At 42.5% G+C, this 27,967-nt stretch overlaps 4 protein-coding genes across 4 annotated transcripts; all 4 read left to right on the top strand.

Annotated features, from left to right (window-relative positions):
* Positions 1-118: 118 nt before the first annotated feature.
* Positions 119-4,134, top strand: LOC139918617 (putative flap endonuclease 1 homolog). Its single transcript, XM_071908040.2, has 11 exons — positions 119-218; positions 470-545; positions 796-898; positions 1,154-1,208; positions 1,339-1,400; positions 1,591-1,727; positions 1,909-1,969; positions 2,147-2,278; positions 2,378-2,523; positions 2,642-2,786; positions 3,094-4,134. The coding sequence occupies exons 1-11, from the start codon at positions 137-139 to the stop codon at positions 3,148-3,150; spliced, it is 1,056 nt and encodes a 351-aa protein (XP_071764141.1). The 5' UTR covers positions 119-136; the 3' UTR covers positions 3,151-4,134.
* A 234-nt stretch (positions 4,135-4,368) lies between these two features.
* Positions 4,369-12,629, top strand: agfg1b (ArfGAP with FG repeats 1b). Its single transcript, XM_071908008.2, has 12 exons — positions 4,369-4,646; positions 6,043-6,136; positions 6,406-6,521; positions 7,432-7,570; positions 7,738-7,894; positions 8,122-8,229; positions 8,756-8,900; positions 9,298-9,377; positions 9,478-9,570; positions 9,830-9,988; positions 10,577-10,671; positions 10,936-12,629. The coding sequence occupies exons 1-12, from the start codon at positions 4,480-4,482 to the stop codon at positions 10,993-10,995; spliced, it is 1,413 nt and encodes a 470-aa protein (XP_071764109.1). The 5' UTR covers positions 4,369-4,479; the 3' UTR covers positions 10,996-12,629.
* A 586-nt stretch (positions 12,630-13,215) lies between these two features.
* fbxo36b (F-box protein 36b) lies at positions 13,216-15,834 on the top strand. The gene is made up of 4 exons (XM_071908037.2): positions 13,216-13,311; positions 13,975-14,083; positions 14,862-15,034; positions 15,298-15,834. The coding sequence occupies exons 1-4, from the start codon at positions 13,216-13,218 to the stop codon at positions 15,832-15,834; spliced, it is 915 nt and encodes a 304-aa protein (XP_071764138.1).
* Positions 15,835-21,899: 6,065 nt separating this feature from the next.
* Positions 21,900-27,691, top strand: grk7a (G protein-coupled receptor kinase 7a). Its single transcript, XM_071908010.2, has 4 exons — positions 21,900-22,496; positions 23,136-23,591; positions 26,659-26,939; positions 27,352-27,691. The coding sequence occupies exons 1-4, from the start codon at positions 21,900-21,902 to the stop codon at positions 27,689-27,691; spliced, it is 1,674 nt and encodes a 557-aa protein (XP_071764111.1).
* The last annotated feature ends 276 nt before the right edge of the window (positions 27,692-27,967 follow it).

Genomic DNA, 27,967 nt, shown 5'->3' with positions numbered 1-27,967 from the left:
GTGGAAAATACAGTTAAAATAAATATTGGCTGTACTGTTGATTTTTAAAGGATTTCTTTCCCGATCCCTCCTCCCTGTCTCTTCAGACAGTCGCATCACTTCCCTACTTCATGAAGAAAGCTACCTGGCCAAAACAATGGGGATTACTAAACTGGCAGATTTGATTCGCACAGATGCACCCGGGGCTATTTCTCACAAAGACATCAGCGACTTCACAGGTAACATTCCTGACATTGCTCTGCTTTTTGTTTCGCGTGCATGGTTCATTCTTTGTTGGGTTAAAGGTGGGTGGTAGCTAATGAGGCTAGCATACTGTTACTGTCTACACTTAGAGCGAGCCAGCTTTCCATGGGTCAACTGATGCTAGCAGTACTGTTATGGTAGACCATGGCAGGTTCTTCAGTTTGGTGGACCGTGGTGTCCCTCAGTGGAGATGCTGACAGTGCTGCTGCTGTGTTACACCCCACAGGGAAAGTCATTGCACTGGATGCCTCTATCGTTATGAACCAGTTCCGTACAGCAGTGCCTTCACTTCATTTGCTAAGGTGAGCACTTTGGTGACCTTTGTTTTTTGTTTCAGACTAGTGAATCACACATTGGTTCCTCATTCCATTGTGCCAGACTGAGTTTATTTCCTTGTATGCCATTTCTGTGAGATATAAAAATTATTAATGCTATCATTATTGATCACTAAGCTTTGGCAATATATACTGAACCAATGCCAATAAAGCTCATTGAATTGATTTGAATTGAATTGAAATGTACTTGCTCCTCTGTATTGTTTCCTCTCTCTAGCCCCCTGACAGGTCTGTTCTTCCGCACGCTCACCTTCCTGGAACATGACATAAAGCCAGTCTTTGTGTTTGATGGAAAGCCTCCCGGGGAAAAGAGAGCTGTTGTAAGTGGCATCATGAGACTGGATCTCCTGTGTTGACTTGATTCTAAACATGCCCTCCTAACATGTAAGACAGTCAAGGGTCAGAGGGAGACAAATCTGAGTTCCTCCTTCCATGTGTTTGTAATGGCAAGAGGAGCTGGTCTCATCCACATGCGTTGATATAAAAGCATTCAAAAGAGTTGTGAAAATGAAATTTCTGTGTGATATGGATGACAGCAACCCTCACTGATTGTAGTTTCTGTGTTTTTCCTGCAGCTTGAGAAACGAGCTGAAGCAGCTGGTTGGAACTCCCCCAACCACTCAGGCACAAGTAAGTCTACAAAGAGAGTAAATGACCAAAACAAACACAAAGAGGTTTCATTATTTGTAGAACCCATTTCAAGATTAAAATTTTTAGTCAGTATCCTTGAGTGATTGTTGACTCTTCCCGCTTCCTGCAGCATCCTCTCAGACCAAAGACTGTCTCCACCTCCTGAAGCTTATGGGTGTGCCTATCGTCCAGGTGCCGTCTGCCACACACTGACATCTTATAGCAGTACAGCAAACTGCTATTCAACCTTTGTTCATTCATTAATTACTCTGCCTGTCCCCCTTCTCCCCCATTAGTCCATACACTTTCTCTCTCTCTCTCCTCCCTGCATTTACATCTTCTATACCTCTCCCTCTTTTTCCTCTCTTGTCTGTTGCTCCAGGCTCCAGGGGACGGCGAGGCGCTGTGTGCCCAGCTGGTGAGAGACGGCACTGTGGACGCCGTGGCTTCAGAGGACATGGACACACTGCCGTTCGGAGGGAGCGTTCTCATCCGCCAGCTGAACGCCAAGAGGGACAGGTAAGAGCTGTACTGCTGATTGAGGACGTATTCATGCACTGGTAATGCACGTGTCTTGCGAGTACGTGCCCTCTAGACATGCATCATGTGTTCATGAAGATGCTGATGTCGTAGAGTTTAGTGAAGGAAGAATTGAGAGGTTTGTGACCAGCTCTCATGCTCATATCTTTCTTCTTCACAGTGACGTCATTGAATATTCTTTACCCAAGCTTTTAGACATTCTGAAAATTACCCATGAGGAGGTAAGACCATAATATTCATTCTGGTCTTCTATAAAGCATGCTGTTTTGAGATTTGAGGGCATTAAGTTTTGAGATTAGCATGACTCATACTACCACTTCCCAGAGATACTCAAGTATTATTTCCTCTGTTCAATCGTACAACCCCATTTGATGTGTTTCCCCCCACCTCTCTACCAGTTTGTAGACCTGTGTATCTTGTTGGGCTGTGACTACTGTGACAAGATAGCCGGTTTGGGCCCTAAGAGAGCTCTGACCCTGATCCAGCGGCACCGCACTATAGAGAAAGTGGTTTTGCATATCAACAGAGAGGTACTACATGGACTGCCAGTGGTTGCTGTTTTTCTGTCTCAAATCTGTTCTGTACGTACAGAAAGTGATATTAAGTTTCTGATGTCTGTCGCCCTCCAGACATATCCTGTACCACATTTCTGGAAGTACCAAGATGCAAGGAAGTTATTCTTGGATGCGCCACAAACCGTAGCCCCTGAACTGGTCTGGATCGAGCCGGATGAAGAGGCCTTGGTTGAGTTCCTCTGCCGCACTAAACATGTCAAGTAGGTTCTGCTGCTGTATTTTTGCTAGTGGAGTCCAGCTTCACTTTGAGTATTTCTGTGTGTCTGTTTAAAAAAACAATCTTGATGTCAGTGTGTGTATGTATGTTGGGATTTTTAGGGAGCACAGGGTCCGTGGACGGATGGAGAAGTTTCGTCAGACGCGGGAAAAGAAGCAGAAGGAGAGGGAAGAGGAGAGGGCAGCGGGATGTTGCAGACAGACTCGCATGGAAGACTTCTTTCGAGTTACCAGGAAGAGGCAGCAGGTGAACATAAACCTCACAGTCATCTACAGTATTTCTTACTTACAACATTCAGTGAGATCTCAGAGCTTTTTAAATTGATCCAGAACTTGATTCAGGACTGAAAAGCTACAATGATTGATTTAAGCTGAAATGTCTTTAAAAATACTCTTGAAATATTTGGATTAATTATGATTTCTACTCCAGTCATCCGTTTACAAAGCAGGGAAACCTCTATCATTGTTTACGACCTGCTAGATAAACAGCAGAAAAATCACTCCTCACTGTCTGTTGAATGTCTGTTGAATGTCTGTTCTCTCTCCTCCTCTAGCTGGTGGAAGCTGGGGATTCTGTGAGCAGCAAAGGAAAGAGACCAAAGCCAAAATAAGGCTGCCACCACCTGCCGCTTGTTACCTCCTCCAACCAAGTTGGAAGGAGGTTATGTTTTCAGCCCTATCTGTTAGCAAGATATCTCAAAAAGTTATGAACAGATTTGGCTGAAATTTGGGAGACAGCCCTTGGCCAAAGGATCAGTTGACTGTGGATGGTGATCTGGAATTTCCCAGCCATTATTCCCAGCATATTATGCTGCGTTCATGAGCTGGAGAGATAGTCTGACATTCGGGACTTCCAAGTTGGCTGCTAAATGGCGTTGTATTCACATTGTATTTGAATACAATGAATCATTGTAGACAAATGATCAACAAACATAAACCGTTATGGAGGCTACAGCTTTGCAAGTTGGAGAATTGTTCAGTGTTGTTGGAGGATTCCACTCTCCTGAGTGCCTTCTAGTTCCTACTGCATTTTGAATTTTAGTACCTGTCTCCACTTGGCAGCACTACCCCACTGACAATACAATAATTTGAACTCTTTACAGCAGTTTCCATAACAATGTAATTAACTGAGCAAATCCTCAGTTCATGTGACTGAGAATCCAGCAAAAAAAACTGTTCTCAGTTTCCTGCAAAGCCACCAAGAAACCCAGAGGAGGTAGTCCATGCTATGAAAGAGAACAGTGTGATCACTGTCAGTGAGGCCTTCCCCCAAGCCAAAACGGGATACAGGGAATGTCTCATTACAAGATATTCAATGGGCACCTGTTGTGTAAATGGTGCCAAGTCAGAGACCAAAGACTTGAATTTTAAAACATTGTGTATTGAAGCGGTATCATGTCTAAAGAGATGTTGAGATATTTTAAGTTCATGTAGATGAAAAAAATGCTTTTATTATGTACAGACTAGCCAATTATGTATAGCGTATATATTTTGATTTATATGTAATGCTGTTGGCCTTTTTTTTTTAATTAAAAGAATGTTTAAGTTTATTTGGTTGTTTGCCATACATATTTGAGTGTGATTGGATATTGGTAAAACACTAAAAACTGTATCTACATGATATGTGTACTGATTTTTTTTCCACACCAACTGCACTTTAATCCTTAATCATATTTGTAAGAAATGAGAAGCGGTACTTTTCATATCTAAATACGAGGCGTCATTCCAATCCAATAGATGGCGCATGTGCTCCTGAAGTTGGTTGCTTTGCCCTTTTCAGTGTAGAAGAAGAAATTTGTCAGTCGCCCAGTCTCCCCGCTAGACATCTCAGCAAGGTGTCTGGCCACCGCCGTCGTCGCGGCAAGTCTCCCCGAAGACACCCACTCCCAAGTCCCGGATAAAACTTCTGCCCGCCGACAGTAGCCCGCTGTTTTTCGGCCATGGCGACGAGCGCGAAGCGAAAGCAGGAGGAGACTCATCTGAAGATGCTCCGGGAAATGACTAGCTTGCCCCCGAATAGGAAATGCTTCGACTGCGACCAGCGCGGCCCGACCTATGCCAACATGACAGTGGGCTCTTTCGTCTGTACCACCTGTTCTGGGATCTTGTGAGTTAATGTTTGATTGGTAGTACCGTCTTGTTGCTTAGGGCGTCAGCCTGGCAAGGACAAGGCAACGTGGCTTGTCATATATTTGTGCGGTCCACTTAGCGGTACCGTTAGCTCGTTAGCTAAGTCAGGACAGGTAACGTGAACGCCATCTACGGTTAGCTCGAGGCCGTTGGGCTGGGCTGGGCAGGGCTCGGTCGCTTGCTTTGTTGACAACCATGGTTCATTTTTTCAACACTCAATGAAATGAGTGAGTTACATTTACACGAAGTCTTAAGAGTTTGGCTCAGTGGCTTCTTGCCTCTGGTCAAGGTTAGCACTGCATAGTTCAGATACCTAATAGTCAAATATTTGACCAGCCTGTTTAAAAACACCACGTCACAGGCGGGGAAACTCCTCCTGTTGAACTTTAGCTGGACGTCCTACAACGCATGTTGAAAACATACACACCTCTAAGATAAGTAGACGCAGGGTGGGTCTCACAAGTTGGGAAATACTTATATGGGGCAGTGGGTCGGACTAAGCTGTGGGCTGATCAAACCTCTACTCATGCTTCCGAAAATTCAACGATTACGAAATCATAACCATGATTTATGCAATGATCGAGTACTTCCACTGTCTGCCGCCTTGATTGTGCCCAGTGAGACAAATGCTTCTACTTTTCTTACTGTCATTATATCGCAGTGACTTTACCTGTCGTGGTGGTAGGGATGACAAGCATGTATGCAGCCATTGCCCATATTATGTACAATATTTCCCCACTGACTGTAGGCTTACCATGTCTGGATACAGCACCAGGATATAGACACCTTGCATTGTATTGTATCCCTTAGTCCCTGTCAGCACTTGTGACACACATGCAATGCCAAGTGTAATCAATACATGCACACCTCTCAGTGCTGCGCCAAAAGAAACCGTGGGCCCAAGGGCCTATGTAAAATGAGGCCTATTTATGCCTATCACCCTTTCTAGTAAAAGATGATGCCATGTTGAAATCATGTACTACATGTTTAATTTTTCAGTCCTATGAGTCTATGTCTATATCCAGCTTTAAACTATGGATTTTGGTGGTGCATCAGTACCAATACTGGTATCAGGGCAAGACAGTGAAATCCTTGTGAAGAGCACATACTGAGAACATAGATCTGACACAATGTTATTTAACAATGCTAAGATAATATTTATAGATTAATTTCACTACAAAACAGTGGGGATGATCCATGTTGATCCAATTAACAAAGTTTTTTGAATGCAATAGTGCTCATGGAGACTGAAAAATGGTAATGGAGCATCTCTAGTTGGGCATCTGCTTTTTGTTTGTTTTGTGTCAAATTGCATTGGGTGGCATCCCGCTTCTCTTGTTCTTCGGCTAACGTCTGCCCCCCTCCATCCACAGGCGAGGACTGAATCCCCCACACAGAGTGAAGTCCATCTCTATGACCACATTCACACAGCAGGAAATTGAGTTCCTACAGAAACACAGCAATGAGGTATGATGCACACTTGGCAACAAAGGACTCAGATCCACATGTGACACAATAAAACAGGTTTAGATCTTGGTTACTTGTCTTTAACTCTCTAGTGGCATGTAGGTATTTGTCTGGGCTTAGTCAACTTTATTGGCATTCCTCTCTCCCTACTTCTTCCCCATTTCTCATCATCCCCTCCCCCTCCCCTGCTCCCTTTATTTTCTCTCCCTCCTTTACCCCCCATCCCCTCCCTTTCCCCCCACCCTCCTCATTCCCCTGCCCCCCTGTAGGTCTGTAAACACATCTGGTTGGGCCTCTATGACGACAGGACATCAGTTGTTCCAGATTTCCGAGAACCACAGAAAGTAAAAGAATTCCTTCAGGAAAAATACGAGAAGAAAAGATGGTAATGTAATATTCTTTGTTTCTTTTTTTTGCTTGATAAGATCTATCAAGAGTGAAATCTGTTAAAAGTAAATAATATACTAAGAAAAGGAGTTGGACCACACAAAGGCTTATCACCATCCTTATTTAAATTCTTCACCATGGGGATGGGTGTGATAAATCAATGGATCAAGTATTCAGGGTGTTTGGTTTGCGATTTTAATCTCTTGTACAATAATGTATTGGGATATTGATTGACCTCTGTTAATCATTTTCCTATTCGGCAAGGTGGCTTAGTAATTTCTCTACATTTCGCAACCATCCTCTGTTTGTCTGCTCATTGTATTGCATGATCAACAGTTAAGTGATTATTGGGGGCATGATAAATGTTCTTGTTGGAAACGTGGATTGAGTCTTTGAAGAGTGCCAGAAATACTATTTAAAAAGTGCTGCAGGTCAGTAACACAGACTTGTTACTGTTGGGTATGATGCAACAGAAAAAAGTGTTGAGAGATTCATTCAAGTGTTGGTGCTGCCAAAGGCCATTTTGCTTTACGGAATTGGTTAACCACATGCTGCAGTTTGATAGCAGGCTATCTGTTATCTAGGTCTGTCTGGGTCGACGTGTCCTTCCCTCTGTAACTGCAGGGTTGGTGGATAAGAGCACAACTTTTAAACACTGCTGTATGGAAGAGGTTCCCATTTTATCAGATTGAAATGCTCTTTGATTGGGTTCAGTCAAATAAATCATTTTGCTGTCTGTGGAAAAATATTGAAAAACGCCACCCTTACTTTAAACCCATAGAAAGAAAAAAGTTTTCCTACATTCATTATTACGAAAGCTAAATCTGCTCACACGTGTTAACTCTGTTGTGTGTGTGTGCGTGTGTGTGTGTGTTTGTGTGTGTCCATGCTCCTTCCTGTATGCTTAGGTATGTTCCTCCAGACCAGGCGAGGGCAGTAGCGAGTGTCCAGGCCTCGGTGTCCGGCTCGTCGGCCAGCAGCACCGGCAGCACACCAGAGGTCCAACCCCTCAAGACTCTGCAGCTCAACAAGACCCCACCGCGCCAGGTAACGCAAATACACACACAAGCCTCCGTTTGCCTACTCGATATCCACCTTCAGTGTCTTTTGGTTTGAGATTGGGTATGAGAAAATTTTAGATTGAACTAAGGTACATCTGTCAACCCCCAGCCTGCCACCTGTTCAGATCTTTCTTGTTTTCTGCCCCCGCCCAGTCTCCGGGGCTAGGTCGTTCCCAGGCTCACAGCATTGCTCATGAGAAGAAGTTTGACTTGCTGTCAGACCTGGGAGGAGACATCTTTGCTGCTCCACCCTCTCAAGCCGCCAGCTCTGCCAACTTTGCCAACTTTGCACATTTCCAAAGCCAATCAGGTAAGTGCTTTACTTTGTACCAAAGGTACCAAAAGGTAGAGTCAGTGACAGATATTCACTAAGGCTGATACATGTGTATCTAATGAACATGTAACAGAGACTAAACATATGGATTCAGATGCTTAGCAGTACATACTCTTCAGACTGTCATCATCCCATGCACTGCTGTACCATTTTGATTTCCACATTCATTGTCAGTGTCATTGTTTCCTTGTCTATGGCCGCAGCAACTCAGGGTAATTCAAACGCCAACTTTGCCAACTTTGAGGCGTTTGGCAACTCTGCAATCCCATCCCATCTGGGCACGTCACCCCCCTCAAAGTCCTTTTCATCAGGTACCCCCCTCCCCACCACCACCCTGCCCCCATCCCCCCACCCCCTCGACATACACACTCACCTTCACCCCAATATCCTCTCATTCATGTCTTAGCCACTGTGTCCACTGGGAACCTCTTTTTTTTATCTAGTAGTGCTAAACAGATGCTTTGGGGAAGTGCTGGTCATCACTTTTGTTGTTGCTAAGCAACTGTTGAAACCATTTTGAAGCACAGTGCTAAAATTTGAAAGATTTTAACCTCTATTGCCCGGTGCTGTGAGCACTAAAACATGCTAAGGTCTCAGTGTTGTCGGGAACAAACACCTGTGCGTCCTTTTCATTCAAAATAATGAGAGAAAGAAGCCTCAGAAGCGCTGTGAAGAGAGATTCCCGGTGGACACATACGCTTTGCAAAGTATTGAGCTTCTCACAGTCATAATGTACTACATCATGCTATAATTTCTTTGTATTTATTTTATATTTGTACTTGCATGTGTATGCTTATGGCACTTGACCGTTGAGTATCTTCTTCCTTGTGTCGTTAGGGGGAGGGGTGCCAATCCCGTCGATGTCCAGTGCCGTCCCCGCCCAGTCCCAGCTGGGGACTTCTGCAGAGGACCGCTACGCTGCTCTGGCTGAGCTAGACAACGAGCTCAGCTCCTCCGCCCCTACAGGCAGCAATGTGCAGGGGTGAGAAAGACTGGCAGAGACACACACACACACACACACACACACACACACACACACACACACACACACACACACACACACACACTGTATTGTAGCAATGTTGCTAATAAACGTTGACTGGAAAGTATCCTACACAGTGTTCCTATACATACCTGGAAAGTCTGGGAAAATATGGAATATAATTCAAGGTTTTAATCTTGGTGGTGATGTTGTGAAGAATAATGTTCCTCTACGCAGTGTAATGGTCTATCTGATAGTCATATTACCCAGACACTATCGGTATACATCAAGTTAGATCCCAACCAAAATATTCAGATCCAGTTAAGAAGTAAACTACCAAGGTACTACATGTTTAAAACTGATGTAAAACCATTTCATATGGACATGTTGTTTGCAGGAATATGTTTGGACCAGTGCTGGGATCCTCACCTGCCCAGACTCAACCTGTCTTACCCAGCATACAGCCAGGCTTTGGAGGTGGCAGTTGTAATTACTTTCACAGTTATACATACAAAATAAAAATATGTTTTGCAGTTTTAAGACTGTTTTTTGTAACTTGCCCATGTGCTTCCTCTAGCTGTCCCGTCCACAAACCCCTTTGTTGCTGCAGCTGTTGCCCCGGAGATGGCCACCAACCCTTTCCAGACCAATGGTAGAGCTCCAGCTGCAGGTGTGTGTGTGTGTGTGTGTGTTTAAAGCTTAGTGTATATTTATTATACATTTCTTTCAGACATTTGTGTTAATTTGATGTAACCCAGTTGCATTGGCAAGTAAGTAAGCTAGTTTTTTGCTAAGGTAAGTCCTGTCTGTCTAAAACGTACTCCTCCCTTTTGTCTGTGTGTGTGTGTGTGTGTGTGTGCATATATGGTGCGTGTGTGTGTGCATACACTGTACACACACGCTGTGTGTGTTGTGCGTGTGTCTCGTAGCCTCATTCGGTACTGGCTCTATGAGCATGCCTGCCGGCTTTGGGAATGCGTCTTCCTACTGCCTCCCGACCAGTTTCAGCGGAAACTTCCAGCAGCCCTTCCCTGGCCAGGCCCCCATCCCCTACCCTCAACCTGGGGCCTATCACCCTCAGCCTAATGGTTAGTGGCCCCCACATCCCTTCATCCTTAGCATCTTCCACATGTGCAGTACCTGTCAGTGATAGTCAGCAAATGAAAGATCAGATACTTGAACCATTTGGGTCAACTGCTGCATTTGCCCCTGCATGACTCAGAGGGGGTTTTCATCCACATGATGGCACTCTGCGCTGGGAATTGAGTTCCAGTCTCGCAGCAGCAAATGGAAAGAGTGACTTTTCAGTGGCAGCTACTGCACAATGATTAATGGTTGCATTTAGTGTACAAAGCTTTGTTTTCTGGACCCAAAAAACATAATGAACAAATCTGGAATCATTCATTAGGCTCTGTTCACTCCTGAATGCAACCTGACACCCTGGATCTTCGATCACTTTTTCGTTTTACAGTCTTAGTCCTGTATGGATTTCTAAAAAAAACTCACTGTAAAATGAATGTTTACATTTGACCCGCTATGACCTACTGCTTGTTACAACTATTCTGACGTACGCAACCAAAAAATAGGAAAGTACAAACTGTTATTACACACTGCACAACCGGAGACAGCACATTCAACCTGTTGTGAATCCCACTCCCTCTGCCTATCTGCCCTAGGCCCTGCATTCCCAGTCTACGGCCAGAACAAGCCCTCCATGACTCCCTTTGGGCAGCCCATGGCTGGCCCTGGCATGTCCAATAACCCATTTATGGTGAGCATGTATTGTTTGTTTTCCTCCCTTTTTAGAGACTGTCAAAGAAGGGATTAAACGATGCACTGTGGTTGGAAGAAGGCCAAAATCAAAGCTGCTTAGTTTGCAATTGAGATGACTGATTTGACTAAAAGCATTGCTCATTATAATATAAAATTTGCATTGAATCAGTGAGGAGTTTTGTAACAGCAGTGATGTTTACTGTTGCGGTCTTGTCTGCCTGTCCACTCTTACCTTTCTCTCCCTTCACCTGTCCTGTTCCAGGCGGGAGCCCCAGCCGGGTCGTTCCCTGCCGGAGGCTCTTCCACCAACCCCTTCCTGTAGCACACCACCCAGTCCTCGCCACTGGAGGGCAGCATGCAGCACATATTCAACGCACCTGTTCCGTCACGCAGCTAGTGACAGTACATTTCTTAAAAAAGACTCTTAAACCAAGATTTTTTTTTTTTCTTAAGAAAAAAAGTTTACAACACTATGAAGGAGTACAAAGGACTATACTGAAGACTAAGGGACTGTTCTGGGGAAAAAAGAAACAATTATACCCTTTGGACTATATACAATACATTATATACTTTTTATTTTTTGTTTATGCTTATGACTGTAAGCTCTTTGTGCATATCATCATTTGTAATCACGATTAAGTACATGTTATGTATAACAAGGACTGAGTTAACAAGGGTGAGTATACACACACCTTGTGGAAAAGCCACTACAATGTATCTACTTAAGTAAGGGTATACAGTTTAAGGTTATTAACAGGGTTTCCATCCAAGTTCATGATCTCCTGTGGATTTTAGCAACCATAATGATACAGGTATTTCATTTGCAAAAGGGATTTCTTTTTTCCGTTATTTTAGCATAATTGCTACTATACTGGCACTGAGGTGCAACTATCTCCGTGATTAACTTACAGATTCAGAGTGCTATCCCTAAGTGTCAACAGCTGCCCCTAAAACAACCTGTGTAGCCCTACATCTTTGAAAGTGTAGATTCTAAACAATTGGATGGGACTCAGCAGGATGGGTAAATCATGCCCGGCCTATCAGCAAGTGACGTAGACCTGTTAAATATACAATGTCACGTATACCTGTCCAATTCTGTTAGATCTGCACAAGTGTGAAAAGAGTAGGGGCTAAAGGTTGGTTTGAAACTCTGGGCAGCTCGCTGAATATGAGGACCTCAGACTCCTTCAGACCAGCACGTAAAGGGACAGGCATACTGTATGTCTGCTACAGCACAAACACAGGTATAAAGAGAAAAGCAAGGCAGGGGTAAAGATAAACACGTTTTCCTTCTGTAACTCTGCCTGGTCTCTTAAACATTGGTCAAATCTCAGTACACTTGCCCTGAGTTGTCTGTGACCTCTCTGCTGCTGGAGCAGAATTTCAGATATCCTCCAGTATATTGTGAGAGTGAGGTAAGGGTGTAAGACTGTTAAGAAAGCCTCAGGGTGATGGGCGTGACCCTGATTCTCTAAGTGAAACTGGGTTGCCACAAACCAGGTGAAAGAGATTTTTTTTTGGTTGTGGGTGACTCATTGTCCTAGTGACAGCGAATGATAAGTTTACCAGACCCTGCCTAGAGTTACAAATGGACACAATTTGAATAGAAATGATCTTCATAATGGTGGCTATGTCTTATTCACATTACTCCTTTGATTCCTCTGCTCCTCTGCTTGCCTCCTGATTAAAAAGCCTTTGGAAAAAAGGACACGGCAAAAATAACCATTGATCATCTCCCTCCAGTTTGCTTTAAAAATGAGGCAGAGGACAGAGGTTCAATTTGGGATTGTCTCATTACTGGACCAGTGCTTGACTCTGGAGAATGAGGGTCTCGCTTGTGCCATCAGTGACTAACAATGAATTTGACAATGTGTTACTTGTCTTTACAAGAATAGGTAAGTCAATGTGTACATATATAAATATATGTATAAATAAATTAAAGATTTTTAACTACAACTTGTATGACAGTTTGTACTATTACTGAAAAATATGTTCAACTTTAGACAAAATTGCATGAGTTTTCAATTCCCTTTTCCGTTTCAATGGTAAAACAAAGTACTTCAACCAGGGATTTGTAATTGGTGTGTGCTTGTTTCAGCAAGAACACTTCATAGTATTTTTGCTTAAAAAACACAACTTTTACCTTTTGTTCACAAAAGCAATCCCTTACAATCATATTTAATTATCAAAATATTATCCTCATCAGGCCTGTATAACTTCTTTTTGTTTGGCTAAACATGGATGGGAGTCAGTGGGCCTTGAAGTCATTTTGAGCTGATTGATTGCTCCAACTATAAAACCGAAATTTGATATTCGACATTAACAAGCTGCTCTACTATTCAACATTGAAACCCCATGTACCTTCTTTTTTTTTCAAATGTTAACATGCAACTAACATTGTTTTACACAAATGTTTAAAATAACTTTGACCTTTCAAATAGAAGCAAAACACTATTTTTCACATGTATTTTCTCCTGAAAAGCTTCCCTTGAGAAAACGCCTCCCTTGCTGTTGTCATGGCAACGTATACAAAGTTTTCAACATGGCGTCGCTTTTAACAGAACATTTATTTGAAATCTGTGGACAAGGCCCTTCACCTAATAAGGATTTTTATAATTTAGTTATCACCAAATCAGATGTAAGTGTTTGCACGTTGCTTAAAAATAATAATAATGCATTTCTGGAAAACATTAATGATAATTGCCAAGTCTTACTTGCTAATAATATCTATAGCCTGCTAACTTAGCACTGCTGGCTAACTTACTTCCTACTAACGTTACTAGCATCCTAACTTTTTATTTTTAAATGAATATTAACTAGCATCCTAACTATTATTATTATTTTTGTTCTTCTTCTTAACAGTATTATTGCTTTAATATCAATTAAATAAATGAAATACACATTAGAAATAATAGTTTATTTGTGTAGCAGTTTTATGGAGAATAAAACTATAATCATTAAAGGCCAACAAGATAAACAATAAAAATGTCAGAAAGCAGGGTTACAGAATAATTAAACTGGGGGAGGGGGGAGGGCAAAAAACAAGGCCTAATATAAACGCTTGTGTGTAAAATTTTGTTTTAATTAATTTTAAAAGATGACATTGATTAAGATAATCCTGGACTAAAAATATCATTTTGATAAGGATCTAGAAATGTCCTAATTTAGGACTAGGGCTCAATCCATATCTGTGTAATTCTACACTAAGGACAATGTTGAGTTGCACCCCCTGTTGCACAATCCAAAATGATAAATAAATGCTGGGTCAGATTTGTTACACCCCTATAATGGTCATTTCCAGGTGATCTGGAGATGGTGGAAGATCTCTCTGAGAAATGAAGGCAGGTATGCGAAGCCTGGAGAGCAGAGGCAGTCTCACCAGGACTACTTGGATGACAGCCGGCTACAGAGTAAGGAATTCATATCTTCCAACTCATAGTTATAAGCAGTTGAAGTGTTGGTCCCTAGATACGCTATGCAGCCTCATGACAGGAGTCCAGTGGAGAGGCTGATCAGCGAGGCCTCGAGGGCCATCTGCCGCTCTCATCATGTGTGGCTCCACAGATGGCACAGCAAGGGCAACAGTGAGAATCCGTCAAATTGTGTGTTTGTGCGGCTCCCCAGTGGTATGTGGTAGAGAGGGTTATTCAAACAAGAACCACATACAGTGCATATGGTAAGCAGAAGAGGGGGTTAATTCAAACCAGAACCACACACTCCACTGACAACTACCACTGCTGGTGCTCCAGTGTAGCTGCTCAGTGCCTATCTGTAGAAGACTGGTTGTACTGGGCAGTTCCCAGGTGTGTGTGTGTGCTGCAAGGTGTTGTTTCACTGAATACATAAAGATGAAAAAAACAGCACCTATCTGGAGAGAAGGCTCTCCCTCAAACAACTGTTTGCACTTTATAGGACTGCCTATGTATAGCATACTTTTGAGTATATATATAATATAATATATATACAATATATAATATATATATTATATTATATATATATAATATAATCTACATTAGGCCTATATAGATGGTGTGTGGTTTTTTGTACAATGTTTTATCGTTATATGTACAGTATATCATTATATCCTCAGATTATGTCTTGTGTATGACATTGTTTTTTTAGTCCATATGAAGACAAACTGAAATTCTTAGATAGGTATGACAATAAAAACAATGGGCTTCTTCCCAGGTCAGGTCCGCACGGTCTTCGGTCGTCGAATCTTGCGGTACACCCAGGCTTTGTGCCAAGGCCATTATGACTACCTGGAGCGCCTGCCCGACCCCTTGCTGCTCCACATATTAACCTATCTGGAGCTGGAGGATGTGGGGCAGCTCGGACGAACCTCGCACAGGTTCAGGCAGGTGAGTTCAGGAGACGCACGAAAGGAGATCATGCCAAAAATAGACTGTATCCTTAAACCCGAAAAATATTGTGTTTGTTATTTAGGCTTCACACAGAGATACTTTGCTTTCAGTTGGTATCTCAAGAGAACACATCACCACACATCATTATCCATCACTTTGTTTTAATAAATTAGAAACTGTATCCTGGCAACAAAACACCTTGTCTATTATGACAAAGACTATGCTATTCTTGATACTATCCTATGGCTTCTGCTGCTCAGCTGTGTGGGTCGGAGGAGTTCTGGGAGCAGGCGGTGCGGAGATGCTGTGACACGGTTTCAGCTGAGGCGTCGTCCCTGGCCCTCGAGGTGGGCTGGCGGAGCATCTTCTTCACCAGCAAACTCCAGCTGCAGAAGCAGATCAGCCGCCGGAGGCTGAGGACCAAGCAGCAGCAGCGGGAAGAAAAGGTCTGTGACCCAGATACAGAGGCGGAGGTAATGAGCCTGCACTCCTACACAGAGTCTCCTGGTGAAAGCCCAGATGCAGACACGCAGATCCCCGGTGCTGGAGCTGAACCTCACCCTGGCATTATCCCTAATCCAAGTCTTGGCACTAGCGTTGGCTTTGACACCAGTTCCTACTGTGATATTGACCCTGTCCTCAACGCTGAACCGGAGGTTGGCTGTGATTCAAGCGTTAACCGTGTCCCTGTGTCTGACCAGTTGTGTGGAGACGTAAAGCGCACCCCGGCCCGGGGCGGGATGAACGGTGGAGCGACAGCAGAGGAGGCCGCAGTGCAGATCCAGGAAAGACACTGAGATGAGGCTTTTGTCAGATTTTGATATGTTAAAGTGCTACTAATGTTTCTGTGAGAGTGGGATAACTTGCTAATCAATAGCTCTGATTGTACAGAATGTGAGTGTGATTTAAATGTAATTCCTCTCCAAAGTCCTGTATTTCAGGTTTACTGTTATATCCTGCCATTCTATATGCCATCCACATCCTAAAGTGGGCTATATATTCTGTATCTGATGAATGCTTTCCTATATTTGTCAAATGTCATTTGCTCTATTTTTGTTTGTATGATTATTTAATCATCAATTATCAATATATGAGGATATTTGCATTTAAACTAACTAAACCTACCTACTGGAGTGACTTCATTGTGCCATGATATTACAAGTCACCAAAGTAACAAGTAAACAAAGAGCTTTGTAGCAACTGGTAATGTAATAAAATCCTAATTAAATATCTTGTCAAAATGTAATAAAATGTAAATGTAATGTAACAACATAATTATTACTTCATAAAGGGTGTAACATATTTTTTAACTGATGATGTAATAATATTGACTAACAATGTCATGTTGTAATGTAACTTGAGTTATCACAGAATTAGTCAATTCTATTATTAAATCATCAGTTAAAAATGTTACAGCCCTTAAAAAGTCTCAAAGATGCATAATAAAAAAAAAGAAGAAAATAACCCATTTCTTTCCATCTGCTTTGATACTGTATTTACTCAATATACTTTATTTTCTTTTGATTTGTTTCTTTTGTCCATCCATCCATTTAAATGCCTTGTCTTATCAGTTAGTGTTGTGATGGCAGCAGGGCAGGCAGAGCAGCCCAGACATCCTTTTGGGATTCCTTATCAGGAATCTCTCTTTTCAATGTGGAGAAGCATCAGCTCGACTCTGAGGTCTTCTCGGATCATCGAGCCCCTCACCCTGTCAGACAGAGTAATCCCAGTCACCCTGCAAGAAACCTTAATTTGGCCATCTGTGTCTGCAATCTCATTGTTTTGGGTCACTACCCAAAGCTTGTGAGCATAGGTGAGGGTTGGAACGACGACTGACCAGTAAACTGAGAGCTTTGCTTTGTGCCTCAGCTCTCTCCTCACCACCACAGTCTGATACTGCGGTCAATCTCACAATCCCTTCTCCTCTCACTCATGAATAAGACCCTGAGATACCAGAACAGCACAGGCACCCTGTTTCAGGGAGAGAACCATTGACGCAGATTTGGAGGTGCTGACCCTCATCCCAAGCGCATCATGCTCAGCAGCAAACCACTCCAACTCACATTGGAGATCACAGGCCAAAAGGATGACATCATCTGCAAATCACAGAAATCTGCTTGATATCTATGGGGGTAGAATTCCATCAAAAATAAATCTAAATATTTAAAAGTATAATCCACAAACGTGTCTACCATGAGCCGTAAGTAAAAAAAAAAAAAAACACCAATAGGTTTTACTTTCCACAAAGAAAACACCTCTCAATTTGTGTTTTAAATGGTAATTTGAATGAATGCAAAATGATATTCACACATGCATAAACTTTTGTCAATAAATATTTTCACTTTTGCAGAAATACCTCACAGTTTGTAGATGAATGCAACAACTTTTACAAATATATGTTTCCTGTAATTTTTTGCAATACACATTCTCAAATCTAAAGTTGGCCTGCAAAGTGCTGAATCTGCATTTGTGCATCAAAGGACATGCGTGGATGGATTTGCTTTGTGGAAAAGAATAGAGCTATCCTTTCTAATTGTGGGCTCTAACATCTATTTGACAAGCATGTCAGTTACATCATGCTCTGCATTCCTAGAAGTCCTAGATAATGTCTGAGGTTTGACAGGATTATGACTGCTGTGCACCCAGGTGAAACAGTCCCCTAGGGGGCAGAAGCCGTCAGTGCTTTAAAGATAGCTCATATACTGACATCATCTCTGTCACTCGTCTCTCCCTTCATCTTCTTGCTCTGCAGCATGTGGCACCCTAAGCACCGCTAAGTACCTTAGGTAAGGGTGTATTTTTTCTGTCGTTGATGAGATTTGAATTGCTGTCTTTTGTCTTCTACTGAATTGGTTGAAACAAAATCCATTCATATTTCATACTGAAGTTACTGGGGATTGTTTCTTTTTCTCCAAATGCTAAAAGAACATTGAATAAATAAAGTACATAAATCATAAAAGCTTTGACGTCATTTTTGACTCTGACAGTTTACCCAGAAATATCCTGGAATTAAATGGATCTGTGTCTGTGACTGAAACATAGATGGTCTTAGCAGGACTCTGAGAGCTTGAGACAGTTTGAGCAGGGATTAGCAGGGAGTGAGTAGAAGCCACCTGCGCTAGTGGCCCACACTGTGTCTCCTTAAAGATGGCCTAGATTGATTCATGATCACTTTCACTCCGCTTTAGCACCATCTTCTTCATTTTCTTTAGCATGTGGTACCCCAGAATGTTGTATTATGATTTCAAATAATAAAATAAACCACATGCATACAACAGCAACAACAAGTGACTCAAATAGGCTTTTCTGTGTTTTGTGTGTGTGTGCATTTGTATATTTATATGCATGTGGAGGATGGAGCTTGCTCTATCTAGGTCGGGGTGGACGCCCACGGCAGTGCTTGCAGAGCCAATAAGAGGATGGAGTCGGACCACGTACAGGCCATGCAGCACACCAGCTGGGAGATGGGATGCTCTACTCATCTTAACTTCTGCTCCCATCTCAGGCCAGGCTAATCCTGCTAAGGTGAAAGGAGCACAGATGACAAGTCAGCAGGCTGCTCAAAGATCAAACATCTAAAACAGAAGAAGAAGAGTAGAAATGTCCCTTTTTGTGTGTCTGTATGTACATCTGCTCTCTTTCCCTCATTATATCTTGGTCTCTCATGTTCTCTCTGTATATGTACAAATCAAACCCAAATTTTTTCTACAACTGCTTGAGTGAGACTGTATAGTTTATGTATTTTTTTCAGTGAATGCTTCAATTTGTCATGGATGTTCAGTGTGAGCTCTCAGCTTACCTCTCTGCCTTAATTGACCCTGTAAAAGATGGAAGCTACACTCTCCTTTCAACCACTTAGGAGGCTTCAGTGCTCTCCAGACACTACAGTCCATTTACGATGTGAATGACATTTTACATATTTGGCATTTATAGCAGGCTTTTCTAATGGGCGGTGATGTCTCTGCTTTCACTGTAACAGTTTGGAATTGTAATTCAGCAAAAGATGAATGTAAACTTCAACTGACAATGACAATATTTTTCTCCTTTTGAGAAAAACGATGGAACTGATATGAAATTTTCATTACTTGCTGAAGATTTTTTTTTTATAATTTCAATGAACATAAAAGGAAATACAAAAGCCTTTTGGTGACCTCTGGCCCTTCGACAGTTCACCTGCTCCCACATTGGGTGCTCCGCGTGGGTGTCTGACTGGCTTGTCATAATTGAAACGGTCTGGCTCTGCATCTCTCTGACTGCAGCGTACATGGTCAAGCAAGCCCCTTGATCTTGTGCAGGACTCTGGCAGCTTGAGACCGTTTGAGCAAGGATTAGCTGATATTATCCAAGGTTTATCGTACTGAATTAGCCTACAACTCCATCGCCCCAGCCTTGGGTTGCTGCCAACAGAAACAACCAGCAATTGACATGGTAACAGAAAAATGCCCATGCACCAGGTTACATGGGTAAAAATTATTGGTTTGGATTAAGTGCTGCAGACCTAATGTGTGATAGGATGCTACAATTCAAATTCTGTGTGGCCAGAATTACAATAAGGTGGCCAGAACATACTACAGAAAACTATCAATCAACCTAACAAAATAATCATGTGTGCATAAAATCTCTTGGCATCCCTTTTTATTCTGTGTGGTATCAGTATTAAGTATCAGGTAGATCAGGTTTCAAAAACTGAGGAGGATGGAGAATCAGAGCAGGAATGTGAGCTAGTTGGCAGGGCTGAGCAGAGAGGCAGGCTGAGGGCATCAGGTAGGGATTTAAGGGAAGCCTTGGCTGGGAGCCAAACACAAAGATGGCAAAGTGCCATTGTGGTAAAACTCCATTGATGACGGAAACATATTCAACCTTTTTGAAAACATCATACAATTAGTATATACCTTGAAATAAGAAAAAAAATGCCACAAAAGCAAGTGAATGTGGTTAGATGTGATTAAATGTGATATGTGTTAGGTCTGATTTGTTCCCTAACAAGAAAAGGGAATGATGATGAAGAAAATGTTCCCTCAGTTTTCAATATTGAGAAATATGGGATAGCTCAAACAGTAGGCCATCATTTCTAGGCTACTGCAGAAACATATTTAGCTTATTGGTTTTATTGCAGGTAAAATATATTTAATTTTGAATTCTGTTAGTATTTCAGTATGACTTTTTAGAATTCTTCACACATTCTATGCCATTTCTACATATATGTGATGTCCTCTGTTAAGCCTCAGTCTTGTCATAAGACAGAGGTCACAGACTTCAGGCTTTTTATAAACTGAGCAGCAGAAAGAAGCTCTGACGCCGTATTGATCTGATCCTCTGGGTCTCATGTGCCGACTCTTGCTTTTAACAAACTGGAGAAGTTTGGGAGATGTGAAGGAAAAGGGAAAATGAGTGATGGGTGGTGTTTGTTTTTTGTTTTGTTATGTTGGGTCATTGCACATTTTGTTGTTATATTATCTCATTCTTGCACTCATTCTTCCAAAGAAAGTGCAAGTTGATGGTGGGGAAAGCTGCAGTTGTGCCCTAGCACTCAAGCTACATTAGAGTCACAGGTTCAGTAGTCATTTGATGACTTCTAATCAGAAAGTTATTTAGTCATATGTGTGTAATATGGTATTCTGGACTACATCAGTAACATGATCTGATTTATCAAAACATTTTGTTGGTTCATCAAGTGAACCAAAGCCATTTTGAAGTAGACATCTGTCTGCATCCATATTAGTGTTGATTCACACTTTACTCTGTACTGAAGATCCTTAGATTGCAAGTACATATCATTGTCATTACATGAGAACGTAATGTTAGGTGGAATTACCATCAGTCCGTAACATACAGCATGTTTAGGTAAGCAATAGTGTTCATCTCATCTAGATGTATGACACACCATGTTAAAAACCTTTTAGACAGACACAACGCATCTCAACTGTCACTCAACCTCAATATGTAAAGTGCTTTTGACTAATTTATTACTCAAAAGCACTTTAGTCATTAGTAAAATTTATCAAAAGGTCTGATCATTTAGCAGAGTCTGTTCTTGTACACTTCCAGTGTGTATACAGGTCATGGCCCCGGTGCTTGTTGAGCATACATGGCACTGTATCTTAGATGAGGGTGAATTTTAATAAAAAGAGAGGATAATATAAATCAAGGCAAGACAAAGTGGCAGACAGATTAGGAGTAAGCTATTTGAAGTTACCTGCTCTGTTGAGACTGGGAGGAGGAAAGAAAGGATCATCCATCAGAAACAAGTTCATCAACTGCATTCTGCTCCAACCTCCACACACAATCTTATTCTCCATTTAAATGCTACACCGTATTGCAGTACCTAAATACCCACCAAAACATTAAAGTATGTCTGCAGAGCATTTCCTGAGTGTGTGTGTGTGTGTGTGTGTGTGTGTGTGTATGTGTGTGTGTGTGAGTGTGTGTGTATCTTCTCTTTTGCCATCTCTGTCATCTCACCATTAAATGTTTAGTCAACAGAACCCACTGGACCACTGTTAGCTGCTGCTGAACACCATCACCAAATATAGACGGCCACAAAGCCTCTTAGGACAGAGCCCTCTTACGATTCCCTTTCCGTGCACAGCATCCTTGAATAGACCACACAAAGATCCTTAAGCCAAAATCCCTCCCTGGTATTTAATTCTAAATGAGTAATTACTGGGTGTGTCAGTGTGTCTTAGGTTTGCAGGTAGGTTTCGTGAAGCAGCTCATTTGCGCGCTGGCTTCGGAACGAGTTGCACTCTCACGCAGACACGCAAACTCTGAAAGACACTGCACTGGCTGTAGAAGGGTATCCCTAGGGAGCCACTGAAGAACCCAGTCACTTAGGGGGGACAGACCAGATACAGCCGCAAAGATGTGTGACATGGGGGGATTGGATAACCTGGTGGCCAACACGGCCTACCTAAAAGCCCAGGGTGGTGATGACAAGGAGATGAAAAAGCGCCGCCGCAGCTTGTCTCTGCCCAAGAGTGATCAATGCGCTGCAGTCCGGGCTGCTGTCGAGAAGGACTTTGTGATGATCTGTGAGAGGCAGCCCATCGGCAAAAAGTTTTTCCGCGAGTACCTGTCAAGCAACCCTCAGTATAAGAATGCTGCTGAGTTCTTGGATGAGCTGTATGACTGGGATCTGGCTGAAGGCGCAGCAAAAGACAAGGCACGCCAGAACATCAAGAACAAGTACTGCAAGGCCGACTCCAAGACCTTCCTGGCCTTCCTAACTGGTGAGGCTGCTGACAAATGCAAGGCTGTGACAGACAAGGACTTTGAGGATGTGATGAAAGGCAAAGTCCAGGAAGGCACAAGAGAGTTTCTGAAAGGCAAACCTTTCACGGATTACCAGGCCAGCCCATTCTTTGACAAATTCCTCCAGTGGAAAGAGTATGAGAAACAACCCATCAGTGACAAATACTTCTATGAGTTCAGAACTCTGGGCAAGGGAGGCTTCGGAGAGGTAAGCATGCAAATACTCTACATATAATATTCTAAAAGTTTGCTGAAATACATCCTGTTGAAAATTCTTTCTAGAAATTGCATCTATGTACCTGAAATTTAAAAATTTGGTTTGTTGTCACTTCTTGAGCACTAATTACACTATGAGAGCATAAAACCTAAGTCTCATCTCCTAGCAGAGGTTAGGAGATGATTAACTTTGCCTTTAGTAGGAATAGAGGTGTATTGGGTCTGAAGCAAAAGAAAGGATGTTCTGGGACAAGTAATCTTGGCTGACACAATCAGGATTTACCCTGTCTCAAGGTGACCATGCCAAAGCTTCTCCAAAGAGGACAAAGTCCTGTGGCATACAGACATATCTGTTTGATTTTAGTATTCCTCATAGTTACAAATGCAAAGCCAAAATATAGCAAGCAATATGAACTACCTTTGATTGAACCGGCAAAGTGCTAAGATCCTTCTAATATAAGTAATGACACATTTTAATTTGGCCCTACTGAAGATACCTAAATGCAAAATTCAGAATTGGAAGATGAGAATAAGATGTACGACACACAGTGTTTTTTTGATGGACAACCTTGCTTTTCCTCTGAACACTGATGGGTTTTAAAGCGACAACTTTCCTGCTCTCTCTCTCCAGGTGTGTGCTGTTCAGGTGAAGAACACAGGCCAGATGTATGCCTGCAAGAAGTTGTGTAAGAAGCGACTGAAGAAGAAGAATGGTGAAAAGATGGCCCTGTTGGAGAAACAGATCCTGGAGAAGGTTAACAGCCTGTTTCTGGTCAACTTGGCCTACGCCTATGACAACAAGACCCACCTGTGCCTGGTCATGACCCTGATGAATGGAGGAGACCTAAAGTATCACATTTACAACATGGGCTATGATGGCAAAGGCGTGGATAAGGGCATTGAGATGAAGCGCGTCATCCACTACACAGCGCAGATCACCACTGGCATTCTTCATCTGCATGAGATGGATATCGTATACCGTGATATGAAGCCAGAGAACGTGTTGCTGGACAGCCAAGGCCAGTGCCGACTTTCAGATTTGGGTCTGGCTGTGGAGGTGGTTGTAGGGAAGACCACCACTCAGATGGTGAGTAGATCTACACACAGCAGGGGTATTCAGGTTGAATATTTGCAAAATTGGAGATGTTGGCCTGCTCACTTTTGGTACACATTTAAAAAAGCGCACCAAGCACACCAAGTCGCCCAATGATAGCCATGAGGATGTAGTTAACATGAGGGTCTGCAGCTGGACAATGTAAGCAATCATGATGCCCATTGTATCGCCTTTGAAGCCTCAGATGGCCAAGGCCAGGCAAGGAAGCCTGTCCTGCATTGGCCATGTGCAACTGAGCATAAAGGCAATGTGCCTTTAATCAAAAGTCATCTCCTTCAGGGTTTGAATTAGTTTATGAACGCACATACTCAGACACAAACTGCTACATACAGGAAAAAGAGGGTAAAGAAGTAGAGACCACCAATCACTGGGTGATACTGCATCTACTTTTATCCCCATCCTGTCTGCTTTTAGTTATTTGAAGATAGAGCTAAAGCTAAAAATTAGACTGGGGTTGTTGGACTCCCTCTCAATCTCTGTGGAGCTTTCACTTTAAATCCGGACGGGGATTACTGGATTGCTTAAAGATCTGTCCAATGAGAGTCTCTGAATCCATTATATAAGTCATTTGATCCTTTAGCAGTCAGATTATAGCCTGGCCAATTATAGACCACCATTTTGTGTAGGGGCTATTTTAGAGACTATGGAGGTCCAGTGCTAATTGAGATGAGGGTCGCAAATGAGTGTAAGAACATCTCCCTCAGCGACTTGGTTGCAGAGATTTCGCTATTTCTGTAGAGGAGTGACCTTGTGACAGTTGCTTCAGTTGTGCTGCAGTTGCTTTCCATATTACTTGCCAAGGCCTGAAGCTCCTTCCTCCTTCCTTGATTCTGCGCAGCAACACGTCACACAATCATGTGACCATTGAGTTTAATATTCCATCACGTCAGATCAATCAATAAGCTTGACTATCAAGAATAATCAGGTGCTGACAAAAACATGCATGATACAGATGAGAGAGGAGCACATCCCTAAAAATACTGACAGAAAAACATCAAAGATCAATCCAGTTCATTTTCCTCACACAAATGAACACAAACGTGATTTTCAATCCAACTTAGTTAAGTCTCATCATACTTTATTAAACCTCACCTGTACTTACTTTTAGACTACATGAGTGCTCAAAAAGATGAAGAATTTTGTAGCAGGGTTTCTCCAGAACTCACTTGCAGTAGCAAAGAGTAAGCTGCCGGCTCTATGAAAGTCCAGTAAGCTCATTATCCAGTACTCTGATGCTCCTCGGCCAGCCAGAGTGACTAGGCTAACCCCCTACGGGTAAGGCTGGCTTTGGTCCCCTAATCCTCTTAGCAGGCATTACACAAGTCTGTCCCTGATTAGATTGACAGAACCAGGTAAAACTTATGTTGAATATGTTTAGATACAGGACTTTGCTGTGTGCAGTTTGCGTGGAAGATGACTTTAACTCGGCTGGAAAATGTCCATTTTGGCCTTTCCATAGACTAGAGTGTGCCTGTTTGGCTGAACTGATTGCTAACAGACACAAATTTCAAAAGAACAGAACATAGTTACAAAAAGCCACTCAGGTAAAGCAGAAAAAGGCAGGAGTATGGGTGACTTGACAGTAATACTTGTCTAATGCACAAGTATTATGGTGAATTAGTAGCACACAGACCTCCAGCTGTTTGGTCAGTGGACTCACAGTATCAAGCCTAGACCAATCAGTCAGATGAGGTCCATCCAGGCAAATCCTTGACCGAATCATGTCACAGTCACACTTATTAAAATACAGATCTGGAGGTACCAGAAGCATCCAATAATCAGAATTTGTCATACTAAACCTGAACTTATTATTAAAACAGCAGCAAGAGAAAAATGTAAAGAGCTTGTTAAATGATGCAGTGGCAGGAACCTTTTTCATTGCAAAACAGAAATAGGATTTGAGGATTTGAGCTCATGCCAAATGTCTTTTAGCTGTTACTACTACTCGAGTGGCTGTAAGAGGAGAGTGTTTAATGGCATCATAATGCAAGTTAAGCTTCCTGTGGTCCTTTTAATGTGGGCCTATTTATTGTTATCTTTCCACATGTCCATTAATTGTGCATTAGAAGCATGGTTATGTGTGGTTTGGACATGTATAGCAACTTCTGTATTTCTGCTGGTGGCTATGGAATCCAGAGATGGGCAACCTTTGTGTAAGAGAATTCTGTCAGTATGTGGACACACATGACTCTTGACAGGTAGCAGGATTAGTATTAGGCTTAAGCTCCTTGTCTTAGGCTGCAGGTGAGGTCATTCAGAAGAGCAAGAGAGTGAGGCAGAGACAGAGAGAGAAGAGAGAGAGAGAAAAGCAGAGGAGAGAGAGAAAGAGAAGGTGGGGGAGACTAACTTAAGGCTAAGAACAGCCCAGACAAGTATCCTTTGGTACACTTTAGTACACACAGTGGGGAGGTATAGTGGTGATATCTCCTATTAGACAGTTGTACTGTACAAGTCTCCTCTGTCTCTAAGACCCTCTGGCTGCCCTCTGCCACTTTTGAATGTCAAGGTTATATATTCATCACTGTGTTCAGGTCATACTACTTCCACATCACTGTGCCTACTGTGTAAATCCCCTTAAACTGTACGAGTATTGCTTACATCTACAGCACTCAATTTTGAAAGGCTGGAGATTCCAAAGTTTCTAATGATATCACATATGCCATGCTAGCTAAGAGGTAAAAGTGTATGATTATGGACTTAGTGCTGCCATAACAAAGTGGCTTCTGAAATTTGAATTTATCCCTGAACATAAACATGCTATAGCTCAGTTAAAGCATTACAATTTGGAAGTAGGTGCATGACACTGATCAACGACACAGATTGTTGTTTTTCTTTGAAGGTCCCCTCTTCTCATTTAACATTATCGTTGCTATCAGATAAGTGTGTTCATAAGCTTCATTTGCAATCATCTGTCCAATATAATGACACAATTTCCCTGTCTCTACCTCTACCTGTCTCGCTGCTGCTCTCGATCTCTCCATTTTCCATCTGTTCCTTCCCCTTCTCTTTCTCTCTGTATTCACTCTTTCCCTTTCTTCAGGCTGGTACTGGAGCATACATGGCACCTGAGATCCTGAACAAGACTCCATATAGGACATCAGTGGACTGGTGGGCCTTGGGCTGCAGTATCTATGAGATGGTGGCTGGCTACACGCCTTTCAAAGGCCCCGAAAGCAAGAACCAGAAAGTGGAGAAGGAAGAGGTTCAGCGCCGCATTCAAAATGAGGAACCCAAGTGGGAGCACAAGTGCTTTGATGCTGTCACCAAGGACATCATCCAGCAGTTCCTCAAGAAGAAGATAGATGAGCGCCTGGGCATGAAGTAAGAGGTTCCTCCACTCTTCAGGCCTGTGAACAAGCTAGATCCTGTTAGTTCGCTGCACACAGTGGCTTATTATGACTTTTTGTCATCAATGTCCGTTTTATTTGAAATCTGTCGCTTAAGATTTCTTTGAGAATGTGATTTATTACTGGAGAAAAGTTTGCAGGCATCAGACCTTTTTACCCTCAATCTTAAATCCCCAGTAACACTGGTGCTATGGAGGTTAGGTAGTTGAGACATGAATAACAAGCTTGTTAAGGGTAAACTGGTTAAATGAGGCAACACAGAGCGGGAACCCTAACCTTAACCCTAACCTAAATGTTGCATGAAATCAAACCTCTGTAGGTAGTCTTGTTATCATTTTATTATCATCTGACTTAATTCTGATGATGATTATTTGCCTTCTCATTAGGAACAACTTGGAGGACCCCAGGAAGCATGCGTGGTTCAAAAGTATCAACTTCCCACGTCTGGAGGCTGGGCTGGTGGATCCTCCATGGGTGCCTAAGCCCAACGTCGTCTACGCCAAGGACACAGGCGACATTGCTGAATTCTCTGAGATCAAGGGCATCGAGTTTGACGCCAAGGACGACAAATTCTTCAAGCAGTTCAGCACAGGTGCCGTGCCTATCCCCTGGCAGCAGGAGATGATTGACACTGGACTGTTTGAAGAGCTCAACGACCCCAACAGGAAAGAAACTGCAGGAGGTTCGGATGACGACAAGAAATCTGGAACGTGCACGGTGCTGTGAGCAGCCAAAAGTTAGGTAGCTGATATCATACACCAGTAATAACATTCAAAAATGATTTGTTTGTTTCTCAGTTAAATGCACACTAAGATCATTTTAAAAGATGGATATTTTTTATGAAAGAGGGGAGAAAGAGCATCTTTGTTGGAGACAGAGTGAAAAAGATCCATCCTTCTCTAGTATGAATCGGCTGCTCTTTAGAGATCCACGGCTCTTTACGGAAGGTTCACTGAGCTTTGAATCAAAGAGGGAGGTGGTGTAGCATCATCTCTCTGGCTT

The sequence above is a fragment of the Centroberyx gerrardi genome, chromosome 13 (assembly GCF_048128805.1).
Source record: "Centroberyx gerrardi isolate f3 chromosome 13, fCenGer3.hap1.cur.20231027, whole genome shotgun sequence".
In the NCBI taxonomy this organism is placed as follows: domain Eukaryota; kingdom Metazoa; phylum Chordata; class Actinopteri; order Beryciformes; family Berycidae; genus Centroberyx; species Centroberyx gerrardi.
The sequence above is the reverse complement of the archived record's forward strand: the minus strand, read 5'-3'. Positions and strand labels throughout refer to the sequence as shown.

Coding starts and splice junctions, on each gene's coding strand:
- fbxo36b (XM_071908037.2), top strand. CDS start 13,216: ATGGCGTCGCTTTTAACAGAACATTTATTTGAAATCTGTGGACAAGGC. Junction 14,084..14,861: donor GGATGACAGCCGGCTACAGA/GTAAGGAATTCA, acceptor GCTTCTTCCCAG/GTCAGGTCCGCACGGTCTTC. Junction 15,035..15,297: donor CCTCGCACAGGTTCAGGCAG/GTGAGTTCAGGA, acceptor TCTGCTGCTCAG/CTGTGTGGGTCGGAGGAGTT.
- grk7a (XM_071908010.2), top strand. CDS start 21,900: ATGTGTGACATGGGGGGATTGGATAACCTGGTGGCCAACACGGCCTAC. Junction 23,592..26,658: donor GGAAGACCACCACTCAGATG/GTGAGTAGATCT, acceptor CCCTTTCTTCAG/GCTGGTACTGGAGCATACAT. Junction 26,940..27,351: donor GATGAGCGCCTGGGCATGAA/GTAAGAGGTTCC, acceptor CCTTCTCATTAG/GAACAACTTGGAGGACCCCA.
- LOC139918617 (XM_071908040.2), top strand. CDS start 137: ATGGGGATTACTAAACTGGCAGATTTGATTCGCACAGATGCACCCGGG. Junction 899..1,153: donor CCGGGGAAAAGAGAGCTGTT/GTAAGTGGCATC, acceptor TTTTTCCTGCAG/CTTGAGAAACGAGCTGAAGC. Junction 1,728..1,908: donor CTGAACGCCAAGAGGGACAG/GTAAGAGCTGTA, acceptor TCTTCTTCACAG/TGACGTCATTGAATATTCTT.
- agfg1b (XM_071908008.2), top strand. CDS start 4,480: ATGGCGACGAGCGCGAAGCGAAAGCAGGAGGAGACTCATCTGAAGATG. Junction 9,378..9,477: donor CATACAGCCAGGCTTTGGAG/GTGGCAGTTGTA, acceptor TGCTTCCTCTAG/CTGTCCCGTCCACAAACCCC. Junction 9,571..9,829: donor TGGTAGAGCTCCAGCTGCAG/GTGTGTGTGTGT, acceptor TGTGTCTCGTAG/CCTCATTCGGTACTGGCTCT.